Source organism: Astyanax mexicanus, chromosome 4 (genome assembly GCF_023375975.1).
Source record: "Astyanax mexicanus isolate ESR-SI-001 chromosome 4, AstMex3_surface, whole genome shotgun sequence".
Taxonomy (NCBI): Eukaryota; Metazoa; Chordata; class Actinopteri; order Characiformes; family Acestrorhamphidae; genus Astyanax; species Astyanax mexicanus.
In genome coordinates this window covers 18898709-18914608 of record NC_064411.1, presented here as the reverse complement: position 1 = coordinate 18914608, position 15900 = coordinate 18898709, and the positions used below count along the sequence as shown (strand labels likewise).

The window sequence follows — 15900 nt, the reverse complement described above, 5'->3', positions numbered from 1 at the left end:
TGTTCCACCACTTCAAGCAACTCCACTACATACAATATTTTTCTTATACTGACTGAAGCACTTTTATAGCTTATGTTGTAACTAAGTTATTCATAGTTGATAAAGCCTGTAGGTTTGTTTATTTGACGGGAAAATCTTGTCGCTTTATTTATAAAGGCTTATTGTATTCTATATCCTAGTTGAAACACTTTTGTTTTAATCTGTTAAATTTGTTCACAAAGAATAAGAAGCTCGGCCTCTGTTGTAATTTAAAGTTATTTTTATTGGTAATAGTTATATAGGCTTATGTTTGACAGGGACGTCATGTTATTATTTTGCTATATGCAAATAATATTGAGCATTGATTTATTTTGACTACTTTTATTTCTAAAGTATTAAAGTTTTTGTGAAAGGAGGTTTCAAAGGCTTAAATTAAATTTTCAGACAGTAGTAGGTACAGATTTCCGATAGATAGATAGATAGATAGATAGATAGATAGATAGATAGATAGATGTGCATATAATGAGGGTATCTGATGCCAGCCATACAAAAAGTGCAAATACACAGTTACATAATAATTTAAATTCATAGTGCTGCAGGGATTGCAGGGCTTCTTAGCAGTTTTCTGAGGCCTATTTAAGTATTTATATCAATATCGAAATTATATCGTATCAACTGAAATTTAAGGAATATATCGTGATATAAATTTTGGCCATATCGTCCAGCACTACCTCAAGCTGAAACGAACTTGGGTTCTACAGCAGGACAATGATCCAGAACACACCAGCAAGTCCACCTCTGAATGGCAGTATAAAAACAAAATGAAGACTTTGGAGTGGCCTAGTCAAAGTCCTGACCTGAATCCAGTTGAGATGCTGTGGCATCGAAAACTCTCCAATGTGGCTGAATTACAAAAATTCTGCAAAGATGAGTGGACCAAAATTCCTCCACAACGCTGTAAAAGACTCACTTCAAGTTATCGCGAATGCTTGGTTGCAGTTGTTGCTGCTAAGGGTGGCCCGACCAGCTATTCGGTTTAGGGGGTAATCACTTTTTCACACAGGGCCATGTAGGTTTGGATTTTTCTTTCCTCCCTTAATAATAAAAACGTTCATTAAAAATAGCATTTTGTGTTTACCTGTATTATTTGTCTTTGACTAATATTTAAATTAGTTTGATGTTTTTTCACACCACTGTTCATGTAAATTCTACCTCACTATAACCATCATATATATCCACAAACAACAAAACCCGGACTACGACTCTATGAAGTAACGTTATGAATATGAAGCTAGCTAGAATATCTTGGCGAAACACCAGAGCAACAAAATAAGACTTACTTGTCCAAAAAGAAGCCGGACAGCTCGGCGTCTGTTTTCAGCTGGTTTGCGTCTCTTAGCTCACACCAACGAGTGAAAGAGATTCCTATATTTATTCTTGTCCGTTCTCTAGGCCGATTAGTCTCTCTTTCTCACTTTCTGGCTTTCACAGACATCTTCCGTCTCTTTCCAGCTTCTAGTCTAACTGACTGTCACAGGCTGTATTTCATTAAGTGGGTTACTTAACACAGTAGGTTTGATCTGTGTGTTTTGATTCAGAGACGAGTCTTTTTAACCATCAGAAACAATCTCATCACAGTTTACATGGTTAGCTCTGTTACCTTTTTCTTAGAAAAATCGCAGTATATCCAGATATGTTTTAATATCAGAGCTGCAACCCACTGCAGGAACTTAAAAATCCTCCCCAGCGAGACAGAGCGGGGTGGGGCTTCTCTACCTGCGCTCCGCAAAACCAGAAGGCTGATTGGCTGTTTCTCCTGAAAGGCGGAACTTCATCCTTGAACTGGCTCCGTGATTAGTGTTAAGAGATTTTCCATTTACACACGGCCAGTGGCCTGTCTCATCATTAATAATATAGCTGAGCTGAGCAAAATGATTCTGGGATAAAGCCCCTGAAGCCCAGGCCAGGGACGCCCCTGGTTAGAACTGCAGGGTGGAAAGCAGGTCGCAGTTTTCGAAAGAGGCAAACTTACAGAGCTTGGTTTGAGCTCAGAGGAGCTCCGGCACAGACACGAGAGGACCGCTATTCCTCCTATTACACGTCAGTGCAGCGCTGCAGTGAGTCTGAAGCTGTAATTTTACTTCTTTAAAAACTTCAACAGTCAAGGAAATCCTTCCTAGTGTGCCTTTAAATAAAGATACTCAGGGAAATGGGAATACGAGTATCTTCTCAAGATCAACTTTGAGTCTTTTATCCAGAACTAACAAAAGGTAGAAAGCACAAGAATACTCCAGAAGAAGGGAAACAAAAAGCAGCCCCAGGAGAACACCCAAGGAGGCTTTAAAATAAAACCTAAGGAAATTTGTCTTTCTTTCTTTCAAACTAAGAAAGTTCTCAGCTTCTAGTGAGACTGGAACAGAATCAAGACTGTCTGTGGGCAGTCCTTATAAAGACACTAAGCAGGTGTCTGCCTGATTATTGCAAATGGCAAAATGTGGCCTCCCTCTAGTGGCTGGAGGACCACCAGGTACAGTACAGAAGCTTTTATGGTAATATGAAGATGTCCCAGTAGTTTTGTCAGTGTAGTGTAACTGATTGATTTAGACAGTTCTCTTCAGTTAATTGACCTGTTTTTATATTAATATTCAATGGCATTTTTCTTTGTTTTTTTTTTTTTTTCAGAAATGAAAATATTCCCCTGAAATTCATCACCAACAACCAGGATATTTAACTAAGAGCAGTGTTAAACTGCTGAAAGAGGTGAAGCAGAAGCCGTCCTGAAGAATCTCCAGAACACACAGAAATTGTTGCATTTAACAGACAAATGAAGCCAAGTCCTGACATGGAGAAACATCAGCACTCTGTCAAGAGTTTTACTAAACAGAGTCATCTCAAAAAACACCAGCGCATTCACACAGGAGAGAAACCACATCACTGCTCAGACTGTGGGAAGAGTTTTACTAAACAGAGTGATCTCAAAAAACACCAGCGCATTCACACAGGAGAGAAACCGTATCAATGCTCAGACTGTGGGAAGAGTTTTACTGAACAGAGTACTCTCAAAAAACACCAGCGCATTCACACAGGAGAGAAACCGTATCACTGCTCAGACTGTGGGAGGAGATTTACTACAAAGAGTCATCTCAAAATACACCACCAGCGTATTCACACAGGAGAGAAACCGTATCACTGCTCAGACTGTGGGAAGAGATTTACTCAACAGAGTGATCTCAAAATACACCAGCGCATTCACTCAGGAGAGAAACCGTATCACTGCTCAGACTGTGGCACAAGTTTTAATCAACTGGGGACTCTCAAACTGCATCAGCGCATTCACACAGGAGAGAAACCGTATTACTGCTCAGACTGTGGGAAGTGTTTTACTCAACAGAGTACTCTCATAAAACACCAGCGCATTCACACAGGAGAGAAACCGTATCACTGTTTATACTGTGGGAAGAGTTTTAATCAACAGAGTCATTTCAAAATACACCAGCGCATTCACACAGGAGAGAAACCGTATCACTGCTCAGACTGTGGGAAGAGTTTTACTAAAAAGGGTACTCTCAAAAATCACCAGCGCATTCACACAGGATTGAGACCATATTACTGCTCAGAATGTGGGAACAGTTTTACTCAGCAGAGTCATCTCAATAAACACCAGCGCATTCACACAGGAGAGAAAACTATCCCAAATTTGTCTCACGGCAATTAAAATCTTTTGGACAGAACACCTTAATCCTACATGTTCCACCAGAAACAAACATGAACTGAATTTAATAATGGATTTTACAGGTTCAGCAAAATGAATCTTATCCAGCAATCATGTTTATTGAATTCCAAGTTGTGTTTTCTCGTATGTTTGATATTTCAGGACATTCTTTGTGAGACAGAGCTCAGTTTTTAGGGTAGTTACGGTAAGAGTTCAGTTCTGGAGAAGGGAAGGTCATTCGAATGAGGGCACTGTCAAGGATTCAAGGAGATTTTATTGTCATTCGCATCACATGTGAATCAGAAACACTCATCCTCAGCCGCAGCAGATCAAGCTTGTTATCCAAAGAGCGGAAGTTGGGTCCGAACTGACGTAAAAACAGCTCAAAATAGGGTGTTAGCTAGGAGCGTGAGAAGCCGCTGCACTACTGTGCGTCGCCATCTTGCATCTTACATTCAGTGCTCGCACCAGATGTTAGATTAGCATAACTTAGCCTTTAAAATGTAGATGTCGTAGTTTTAAGGAGTAAAGTAGGATTCTTAGCTTGCAACTAAATGTTTAGGACCAAACCTATAACCTAAGGTCCATCCATATGAAAGGAGAAGGGGAAAACACCACCAGAGCCACAGAGAGAGTAAGGTTGCAGGCTCATTCACTCCCTCTGCTGGTGTTCTCATTTGTCTATGATTCAGTCTCTCTGATTAAAAATGTGTTACTATAGAGGGATATAGGGGATTATTTGGTTGCATTGTATTAGTCAAGTTTTATACTCTCATCATTCCCTTATTGAGTATTATATGTTGCTGAAGGTTTTTTATTCTTCAAATTTACTAAGAACATCTAAATTATTTAGTATCTTAATAGTTTTTATCCAGTACCAACAACAACTATCTTTGTATTGCTTCACCTCTATATTTACTCTTCTGTGTGTTTTAATAAAAGGCTTTTATATTGCAGATCTGCAATCTCATTGTGTTTTCTCAATATATGTGCGACATGAAACCTATAGGCCTGAGATTATCTTATGTTATTATTTGTTAAATACACAAAGTCGCCCAAAGGGTAAAAAACAGTGTGAAATGGATTTGGGTTGAAGTGAAATATAATAGTCAATTTCAGAATGAAATTAAGAAAGAATTTTTTTTTTAAGTCTTAAAAGGGATACATTTACTTCCACTGGTATAGTAGCATGTGTTTAACTTGTATTCATATGCTTATAGTTAGGGTTGCACCGATAACGTATCCGGCACGTACACATAGTATTGGTATCGGCAATGGGTATCGACCCGTTTAGTACTATCAGCACTGCACTGGCTTCCAGTCAAATTCCGCATAGACTATAAAATTCTCCTGTTAACGTATAAAGCCCTACACGGGCTCGCTCCTGAGTATTTACAAGACCTCATCTCCTGTTATGAACCACCGCGATTACTTAGATCTCAGGGTGCTGGTTTATTAGTAGTTCCTAAAATTCAGAGGAGCTCTGCAGGAGGAAGAGCTTTCTCTTATAAAGCGCTTCAACTCTGGAATAATCTCCCCGAATATGTTCGGGACTCAGACACAGTCTCAATCTTTAAGTCTAGACTGAAAACTTACTTGTTTAGTTTAGCTTTTGGTAATTAATGTTTTTCCCTTTAGATAAGGCTGCAGATTCAGGGGTTCATGGACAGAGGAAATTGTGGTAAACTGAGATGCTGGTGCTGTTGTTCTCCCACTGCACACGGTCACTCAGGTTTGTGGACGGTGGAGTGGGTGGATGCCAGTGTTTCAGGGAGCCTCCATGTCTATGTTACCTTCTGGCTCTCTGCCTTTAGTTAGGCTGTTTTATTTAGATCTGCCGGAGTCATTAGCCACACTCTGATAATGTTTTATATTCTCTGTTTTACATAAATCCAGTCAAAACTAATTCCATCTCTCTGCCTTCCTCCGAGTTACTGACTGCCCACCTGTCTGACCCGATACCGAGGGATGTTGGACCCTCAGGCTCTCATGTCCTCTGTCTGGCCAGACTGGAAGTTTCTGAAGTCAGCTCTTCTCCATCCACCACCACAGATCAGCTGCTCATCATCCATCTTACTGTATAAGCCATTAGTGGAGCTGCTATACACCTGAATATATAAAACCTATGTGGATGTATGAAAGACTTTTTAAAATTAATTTAAAAGCCATTTGACCAGTGGTAGGATGGTCCCCCCTTTAATGTGAGTCTTGGTCCTCCCAAGGTTTCTTCCTCCTCCTGCAGCTCTGAGGGAGTTTTTCCTTGCCTCCGCGCTCACTGGGGGTTCTGTATTATGTATATTCTATGTTTAATATTTTGCCTGACTCTTTGTCCTGTAATCATTGTAGGTACCCTAGCCAGCCTGTAGGTGGCAGCACCACCAGTAATGCCCAATGCAAGAAAACACCAGAAGAAGAAATAAGGGTGTGGCTTCACATGTAACAAAAGCTCCCCTGAGGCAGGAACAAAGCCTCTTTGAGTTTGCCCACAGACAGGTAAACATCTGAACAAAGAGACCAGAACATCAAGACCAAGGCCTCTCCTTTGTTCTACCAAAAGAACAAAGAGAACATCTTTAGGCCTACATCTTCAAGATTACAACTTTAGCCAAACGTCTGATCAACGTTTCCACACGGCTATTTCTTCAAGACAAGCTTGCACGAGATACATAGCTCGGAAAAGAAAAGAAAAGCGACCGGATCCTTCTCTTAACTGTGTACAAATTTCCTGGAACCAAAGCCAGAAGGACGAATCATTCCCAGAAGATTTACCTGGACGTCGTCAAAACCCTTTCTACAAGAAGGCTGAAAATTCCCTCAATCCAGTGAGGACGGAAAACATGGATATATCTAACATATCCATTGCGTAAGACTGAACTTTAAAACATCTGGGCATAGTTTAGATAAAGAACATTTTATCTTTAACTTGTATTGTATTTTACATTTTACATAAGTGTAATTTTATTTATGAAATCTGCAACTGTTTAGATTCTAAACTAAATTCTGTGAGCAAACCAACCTACTTTTCTCTGCATGCAAATCTCTTTCTCTTTCTAACACTGAAATACAGCTACTGTATTTCTCCCTTCTAAAAACTAGAATCTAGCAATAGCTTTAAAACTGTCTCTTTAAATAGTCAGCTTCAGTTCTTTGTTCTGGCTCAACAGAGACCTTAACAAAGAACAGCTGAATTCAGTTACAGTGGAGCCACGCTCCACGTTTAAACTCAGCGCCATTTATCCTTTGTCCGCGCGCACGCGCACACACGCACGCTCCTCTCGCGCACCCGCGAGAACACGTGCGCACACTCGCATACGCGAAAACCCCCTTTCCGTCTCTATCGCGCGCACACACGCGCACGCACGCACCCGCTCTCTCTCTCTCTCTCTCTCTCTCCCTCATACACACACCCTTAGCTAAATAACTATGGAATCAGATTTGTGGCAAAATTATCAAACAAAACTTTTTAAATCGTAAATCAAAAACGAGAATATATATGAGAATAAAACACAATGAAGCAAAAAAAATGTCATCTCAAAAGTAAAACTTAGTATCTGTAAGAAAGTAAACCTTACTGAAGCAAAAAAATTCATCTCAAAAGAAAAAAATGATTACTTGCAAAACAATTATTTGCTTACGGGTCTCTCGGATTGTATCTCGCTGATCAGGTTTTTGCTCTCAGATTCAGTTTTGCAGTTACGCTTCCAGCTCTCTCCTTTGCGCTGCCTGACTTTTTGTTTGCGATTCTGGCACAAACGTTTCGCGTGGGCGGGGTTTTCTAGGGGCTGTCCCCATTGGCTAATTGGGTATTGAGCGGCAGCTCTGTGCTCCGGAAGTTGTTCTGTAAAACGGGCGCGCAATTTTCAGTGTGGGGGACGCTCTGACCGGCGGCGGCAGCAGCGGCGGAGGCGGACATCAGAGCACAACAGATCGATAAAAACGTGTAAGTAGTGGCTTTATACTGTTCTCTGTGCTGTACTGGCATTTTTCTGTTAAGTCTGAAGTAAATAGGAGCTCGGCTACATATGTTTTTGTTTGAACTTATCTACAGCCGGATACCTGCATTGTTAACACGATTGCTAAAGCTAGCTAACTTACTGACCTTACCGGGGAGTTAGCTAAGCTGCCGGGGAGAGAGCTGAGGTTAGGGGAGAGCTAGCTAACTTACTGACCTTACCGGGGAGTTAGTTAAGCTGCCGGGGAGAGAGCTGAGGTTAGGGGAGAGCTAGCTAACTTACTGACCTTACCGGGGAGTTAGCTAAGCTGCCGGGGAGAGAGCTGAGGTTAGGGGAGAGCTAGCTAACTTTAGCAGTGGGCTAGCTAACATGCTAACATACAATAGCGGCGAGCTAGCTACCTGGAAGGTCTAAATCAGGGGTCTCAAAGTACCGGCCCGCGACGCGGTTTCATACGGCCCCTCACGGGTTAACAAAATAAACATACATCTGGCCCGCAATCCAATTTAATTATTTATGCTTTATTATGTTCGTTTTCATATTTTATCTTAACTTTTATTTTGGTGTGTGTGTGTGTGTGTGGTTTTTGTTTTTTTGCTTACGCTGCGTTGCCTGCTTTAATTAGTCTTCAGTAGCCTTCAACAGTCTAACCTTGCAGCCGTGGTGTGTCCACTAAACTCCGTAGTTATAAACATCCTGAGGTTAGCAGCGCGCTAACTGACCTGTTTATAATGTAATCCGAGCAGTGCCTCCGTGACGCTGCTCTAAACTGCTGCTGTTAGCTGCTTGGGCTGAAAGATGAACTGTAGAGAGCTGTATTATCCGGTTAGTGGGGTTATTTTGTTTCATACACAGAAGAACTTAAAAATTTTAAAAACGCTCCAGACTGGCTCAGCTGAGCCCTGTAGCCCGTGGCTGGGCTGCAGCTCTGACTATGCAAAGGCTGCGGGCTTGTGGTGCTGCTGCTGCAGCTCCGACTAGTGGTTGGATGAGGAACTGCTAAATCTGAGGAAATGCCAAATCTGTCACAGCTCACAATTTTTGATTTTATATTTATAAAGCCTTATTTCAGTATCAAACGTTTTGATCAAAGTTAATATAACTTGTACTTGATGTAATTTCTATTCACTTGACTAGTTTGGTTCTTGATTGATGGAGTTTTTGGATTTCATAACATGACAAATTAAAAGGATTTATGTTAATAGAGCAACAAGCAACCATTTTTCCATGCAACTGTAATATTTGATTGAATAAATAATATATTGAGAGTTATTTAACATTAAGGAGTAATTACATTCATTTTATATTACATCTGGTTACATTTTCTTATATTTATAAGTTACATCTGGCCCTCAGAGGACAGCCAATATGCCAATGTGGCCCTTGGCAAAAATGAGTTTGAGACCCCTGGTCTAAATAAATAATATTATAATATTATATATATCATATTATAATATAATAATATTATTATATATAATATTATAATTAATAAATAATTTTAGTCTGCATTTTGCAACTGCGGTTCTGGAACGGTTCAGTTGGAGAATCTGTACACTTATAGTTTTGTTTTTGTGGGTTTTTTTTATTATCAGGCACCACTTTTAAAGATGTAAGGTTAGCCAAATCAGATAATGATGAATGGACATTGAAAATAATTTATAGAGAATATAATATTATCAATAATAATAATAATAATAATAATATTATTAATATTATTATAATTATTAGTAGTAGTATTATCAGTAGTAGTAGTAGTAGTAGTAGTAGTAGTAACAGCAGCAGTGGTGTTAGTGGTAGGATTGGTATTATAAACATCGTCACTACAATTTAATTTATCATTTCTCTTTTTTTCCATATGTCCAGGAAGCAGTAAATGAGCGTACACAAATTACATTTTATGTTGAATCTGTTCTGCATCACAATGGCACAAAAATAAATTGAAACTAAATTATTTTCTTTAATAGAAATGATGACTACATGTTGGGGTCTTAAATTATATTTATTGAGGTCTTAAAAAGCATTAAATTTGACTTTTAAAATGCTACAAGATCCCTGTGGAGGCTGAGCGAGATGTTGCTTAATGCGTTGCATTAATATCTTAACTGCTATCATCTTCTCTCTATAGAACAACTGGGAGATCTGAGTAGGACCCGAGACTACCATGCAGTCCCAGGTATGTCTGTTATAAAAAATTAACTCCGTTAACACTCATGAATTCACTGTGTAATACTTGAATGGTGTTCTTTGCGGCATTGGTTTGTCCAATATACTAAATTTCAATTGCAGTTGGTTTGCTACTTAGACAATGCAAAGTTGGATAATGGTGCCAAAAAAAGTTCTTGATAAGTTTTTGTTATAGACTGTTGTCATGGCTCATTTTAACTGAAGTATAATCTGTGATCGAACTAGCGTTTTAGGACAATTTAATGAAAGGTGTTCAGTTGTGAATATACTTTAAGGTTATGGTGTTCTGACTGGCTAAATGTGTACTTGCAGGAACATGTACTTGATGAAATCTTGCAAAGGGTTCAAAGAAGATTCTCCTTGCTTCTTAGAAATGAAACGCTTGATTTGGATTACCTCAAGACTGTTGCTCAGCAGGAACTTTCCTTGGCAACAGTGGCATCACATCACCTGAACGTTCCAGCAGAACTCATAAACAGTCTACAGGAGTTGATCAACATCCTTAGTTTTCCTGTTGATGCTACTGATGAAGTATCAGTAGTAAATGAGTTAGATGTTTTTACTGCCACTGTGGGCAAGCTGGGACGGCCACGCCTAGAAATTGATAGTGGGGATCTTCAAAGCCTCCTTTCCACTGAACTTCCTTTAGAATATTTAGGCAGGATGTATGGTGTTTCACAAAGAACATTAAACAGGCGGATGAAAGAACATGGCCTCTCTGTTCGTGGATACTATTCAAAAATGTCTGATGATGAACTTGATCATGTTGTGAGATCAATAAAATCAAGAATGCCCCATGCTGGGTATAGACTGGTGAAAGGTGAGCTATTGGCTAGAGGACATCGTGTACAGTGGCATAGGGTGAAGGCTACAATGCACCGTGTGGACGGAGCAGGAGTTTTAGCCAGGATGATACAACTTGGATTTGTAGCCCGCAGAAGCTACTGTGTTCCTGCACCTTTGTCTTTGGTTCATGTAGACACCAACCATAAATTAATCAGGTGGGAATTTCTTTTTATGGTCTCTTCTTTCTTTTATGTGATTTTTATGGCCTGTGTGAACAATCTTTATTTTTTTGTGGACCAGTCACGCTAAAAGTACTTTCGTCTCTTTAGATTCAATATTGTAATATTTGGTGGGATTGATGGTTTCTCAAGAAAGGTATGTCAAATATGTATAATGAGAGAATCCTAAAAGATTGTGTTACAATGGTGAGAGTGGATGATCTAGAATTCCCCCAACCCTTTTTTTTTTTTTTTTTTTTTTTTTTTTTTTAACTTAGATCCTATATCTTGATGCTGCTGCCAACAACAAAGCCTCAACCGCATTCTCCTTCTTCTTGGATGGTGTCTGCAAACATGGATGGCCCTCAAGGTAGGATGCACTGCAAACATCCCATTATTCTTTGTTCAATTGGACAGCCTATTTCTGTATTTAAACATCTGGATCTGAAATTCTGAAATATGAAGATAATCTAAGTTATATGTATAAATGTATAGAAATTAAATTTCTTTTAAAATGCATTTTTTCTTTAAATCTTCTTCATCCAACACAGATAAATACATGACTGCTTACTTTTATTATTATTATAATTTTTTTTTTTTTTTTTTTTTTTTAGAGTACGTGGTGACCAGGGGGTGGAAAATGTTGACATTGCTCGTTGCATGTTCTCTGTCAGGGGAACTGGACGTGGTAGCTTCATTGCTGGTAAAAGTGTCCACAATCAAAGGTAAAAAGCATCTTTGTCTGTTATATAGCAGACCCTGACGTGTATTTGCATTAAAATGTTGCATGCTTGGACATGTGATTGTATATACTAAATGTATTTTAATTAATGCTTATAATTAGGATTGAGAGGCTGTGGCGTGATGTGTGGTCAGCTGTCACCTGTAACTACTATGATGTGCTTCACACAATGGAAGACGAGCAATTGATTGACCTGTCTGATGAAATGCACCTTTTTTGTGTGCATTACGTGTTTCTCCCACGGTTGAAGTCTGACCTGAAGTGCTTCCTGGGTAGCTGGAACAAGCACCCTATCAGAACCAAAGGAAACTTGTCTCCAGAGCAGCTGTGGTGTATTGGTATGCTCCAAACACCAGTGGATGAGCCAGATGTAGAGGTACACTTGACTCACATTCTCTTTCCTAAATGTTTTATTTATATATTAGTCTAGATGGACAGAGGGGTCCACGAGCACATAGTGGATTTTTTTTTCGCCACCTGTTTTTTCTTAATCTTTGAAGTGTCTATTTTAAGATTCTGACAGGTAACAGGATGAAATATTGTCCCATGACATTTATTTTTAACCCTTTAATGCATCTATGCCAATTCTGAAATGGAAAAAAAAATATGAAGAAATTGGCATAGCTCCTTGAGTTAACAACATATACAGACAAATGAGCACACTTTTCCATACAATTCTGGGCCAAGGAATTTAATGGAATGGTTATGGTTTTTTTTACACATTTTGACTTAATTCTGGGACAAAAACAAAAAATTAGCAAAAAATGTTAATTTGCCTGTATGTTTTCACATTATACTAAAAGCCTGTGCGTTAAATAAAAACAACTTGGGATTTTTCTTAATCCATTAAGTGTCTACTTTAAGATTCTGACAGGTAACAGGACAAAAAATGTCCTGTGGGGCTTATTTTTAACCCTTTACTACATCTATCCCAATTTCGAACCTGAAAAAATAATGAAGAAATTGGCATAGCTCCTTCAGTTAAAAACCTATACAGACAAATGAGCACACTTTTCCATACAATTCTGGGCCAAGGAATTCAATAGAATGGTTATTTTTTTGACACATTTTGACTGTTCTGGGACAAAAAGTTAAAATAAAATAGCAGAAAATGTTAAGGTCGCCTGTAAGTTCTCACATTATACATTATATTCACATTATGAAAAGTCCTTAGATCCTGACAGGTGCCAGGATGAAAAGTGTAATTAGCTGCAGAACTAATTGATGATGAAATCCAACAATGTACTAAATATAAAGTACTAGTGTAGTGGGGTACTAATCATTTTAATCCTCATTATCACCACTGAAGAGATCATCAAGGTCTATCTTTTCAATCTCTGTCCCTTCCTCCTGATCACCTGTCCCCTCTCCAATCAATTCTGTCTCTTCTACTCCTGCAAAAATGTCAACAAGAGAAGGAGGGAAGACTGGCAAGACCGGCTCCAACACCACTTCTTCCATTGTCTTCTCCCAACCCATGCCCTAATCGTAAGGGTTTGGCCTTTCAGATTTCGGCTGATCTGTCCTTTTTTTTTAGCAGTAGTTTAGCACCCTGTAGTTTACTCTGTCTACTTTGAAACTTGCATCCAGGGCTCTGTTAACACCCACCATCTTTTGCAGCATCTTAGTTCTCACAGCATCAATGGAGGTCAGTTGATGTATGGACATACATAACATTATCTCCTGTTGGAGCTCATTGCTGACCTGCCACAATGTACCAAGCTGGCTTAGGGCATGGGTTGGGAGAAGACAATGGAAGAGGGGTGTTGGAGCCGGTCTGGTCAGTTTGCCCCATCTTCCCTCCTTCTCTTGTTGACATTTTTGCAGGAGCAGAAGAGACATAATTGATTGGAGAGGGGACAGATGATCAGGAGGAAGGGACAGAGATTGAAAAGATAGACCTTGATGATCTCTTCAGTGGTGATAATGAGGATTAAAATGATTAGTACCCCACTACACTAGTACTTTATATTTAGTACATTGTTGGAATTTATCATCAATTAGTTCTGCAGCTAATTACACTTCATCCTGGCACCTGTCAGGATCTAAGGACTTTTCATAATGTGAATATAATGTGAAAACTTACAGGCTACCTTAACATTTTCTGTTATTTTATTTTGATTTTTGTCCCAGAATTGAGTCAAAATGTGTCAAAAACTTAAATAACCATTCTATTGAATTCCTTGGCCCAGAATTGTATGGAAAAGTGTGCTCATTTGTCTGTATAGGTTTTTAACTGAAGGAGCTATGCCAATTTCTTCATCCTTTTATAGGTTTGGATTTGAGATAGGTGTAGTAAAGGGTTAAAAATAAGCCCCACAGGACAATTTTTGCCCTGTTACCTGTCATCATCTTAAAGTAGACACTTTAAGGATTAAGAAAAATCTCAAGATGTTTTTATTTAGTGCACAGGATTTTAGTATAATGTGAAAACATACAGGCAAAATTTATTTATTCTGTTATTTATTTTTTGTTGTATCAGAATTGAGACAAAATGTGTCAAACTTAAAAATAACCATTTTATGGAATTCCTTAGTCCATAATTGTATGGAAAAGTGTGCTCATTTGTCTGTATAGGTTGTTAACTCAAGGAGCTATGCCAATTTCTTCATAATTTTTTCAGGTTCGAAATTGGGATAGATGTAGTAAAGGGTTAAAAATAAGCCCCACAGGACATTTTTTGTCCTGTTACCTGTCATAATCTCAAAGTAGACACTTCTTGGGAGTTTTCTTAATCCATGATGTTTTTATTTAACGCACAGGCTTTTAGTATAATGTGAAAACATACAAGCAAATTAACATTTTTTGCTATTTTTTTATGTTTTTGTCCCAGAATTAAGTCAAAATGTGTAAAAAAAACATAAAAATAACCATTCCATTAAATTCCTTGGCCCAGAATTGTATGGAAAAGTGTGCTCATTTGTCTGTATATGTTGTTAACTCAAGGAGCTATGCCAATTTCTTCATATTTTTTTTTCCATTTCAGAATTGGCATAGATGCATTAAAGGGTTAAAAATAAATGTCATGGGACAATATTTCATCCTGTTACCTGTCAGAATCTTAAAATAGACACTTCAAAGATTAAGAAAAAACAGGTGGCGAAAAAAAAATCCACTATGTGCTCGTAAACCCCTCTGTCCATCTAGACTATATCTATATATAGGTCTTTGTGTAACTGTCAAATACAGTTCATTGTTATATATGTGAACAAACACAAAGGAAAATATCACAATTATCAAATATTTTGTTCATGTACATGAATTGTACAAGAAATGTATTTTATTATTGTGAAGTTTTGCTGCAAGTTGTCTTCAAAAGGAACAAGGGGAGATACTGTACATTTTATTTTAACTTTTAGTTGCACATTTAATTTGTATTTAGAAAAAATGTCTAAGCTTCATGAAGTTGCAGTAGCATAATATTTAACTTAACATGAATTCATTAGCAGAGGATTTCCAATAGAAAATGGTGGGAAAAGTATCAAATTATAATGTGGGTTGATTCTGGCTCCCATCTTTGGTTTGTCTGACCAGTATTAGTTTAAGTTACCAATTCTATCTTTTAGCCAATGGAGAATCCTGTGGAGTCCTGCACCGACGCTGAAGTGGATGGTGGAGTGGTGGTGTCCGAGATCCCTTGCCCACTGTCAGACCAGAAACATGCTGTCCTTCAGGGATTAATAAATCCATTGACCTCAACCTTGTCTCATAAGGAGCTCTATATTCAGACTCTTAATCTGGTACAATTACTTTTATAAGACACAAGGAGAGCAACAAACATGACAGAGTGGTGCTTGAAAGTTTGTGTAAATGTTATTTGTATAGACATTAAAGAATCTGTTCTGCTTGACATGTTTAGCTGCAAGCGTGTGATGAAAGTTTGCAAATGATTGAAACCAATCAGCTTGAATTTTTAGTTATGCCCTTGAACTTGTACAAATGCTAAAAGAAATGGCAAAAGTAATAAATATACTTCTTTTTATTTGAGTGGAAGTAAGATGTTCATTAATAATGTATTACAAAACACTAACAGCTTGAAAAAGTTCACATTTAAGTAAACACAACACCTGTAGACACCCCTTGTTATGAATACATTTAGATAATTTAAGTGGCACCCATTGCTGACAGTGGTATAAATACATAAAAGGTTGTCTGTCCTAGAATAGAACTCTGGAATAGGACAAACTTTTTGGCATCATGGCTATAGGGGTATAAAGTCCACAAGTGTGGAATGATGGTGCTCCACCCACTACTTTTGAAATGATGTAGTGCCACACAACATCCTAAGCTTATAAGAAAGAAAAACAATGAACAAGCACATGTTTC

At 38.4% G+C, this 15900-nt stretch overlaps 5 protein-coding genes across 13 annotated transcripts in view; 3 read left to right on the top strand and 2 right to left on the bottom strand.

Moving 5' to 3' along the window:
* Nucleotides 1-15900, bottom strand: part of LOC111197331 (NACHT, LRR and PYD domains-containing protein 12-like) — a 686367-nt gene that overhangs the window by 268438 nt on the left and 402029 nt on the right. The gene's annotated exons all lie outside the window — the stretch shown is intronic.
* The window catches only part of LOC125801186 (zinc finger protein 665-like), a 316241-nt gene that overhangs the window by 32404 nt on the left and 267937 nt on the right, over nucleotides 1-15900 (bottom strand). The gene's annotated exons all lie outside the window — the stretch shown is intronic.
* Nucleotides 1-15900, top strand: part of LOC125801441 (zinc finger protein 239-like) — a 308090-nt gene that overhangs the window by 65685 nt on the left and 226505 nt on the right. The window lies entirely within an intron of this gene.
* The window catches only part of LOC111189991 (zinc finger protein 239-like), a 269338-nt gene that overhangs the window by 170113 nt on the left and 83325 nt on the right, over nucleotides 1-15900 (top strand). The window lies entirely within an intron of this gene.
* LOC125801363 (uncharacterized) lies at nucleotides 7153-11869 on the top strand. The gene is made up of 7 exons (XM_049477971.1): nucleotides 7153-7631; nucleotides 9770-9817; nucleotides 10141-10829; nucleotides 10944-10989; nucleotides 11111-11202; nucleotides 11447-11557; nucleotides 11825-11869. The coding sequence occupies exons 2-7, from the start codon at nucleotides 9806-9808 to the stop codon at nucleotides 11832-11834; spliced, it is 960 nt and encodes a 319-aa protein (XP_049333928.1). The 5' UTR covers nucleotides 7153-7631; nucleotides 9770-9805; the 3' UTR covers nucleotides 11835-11869.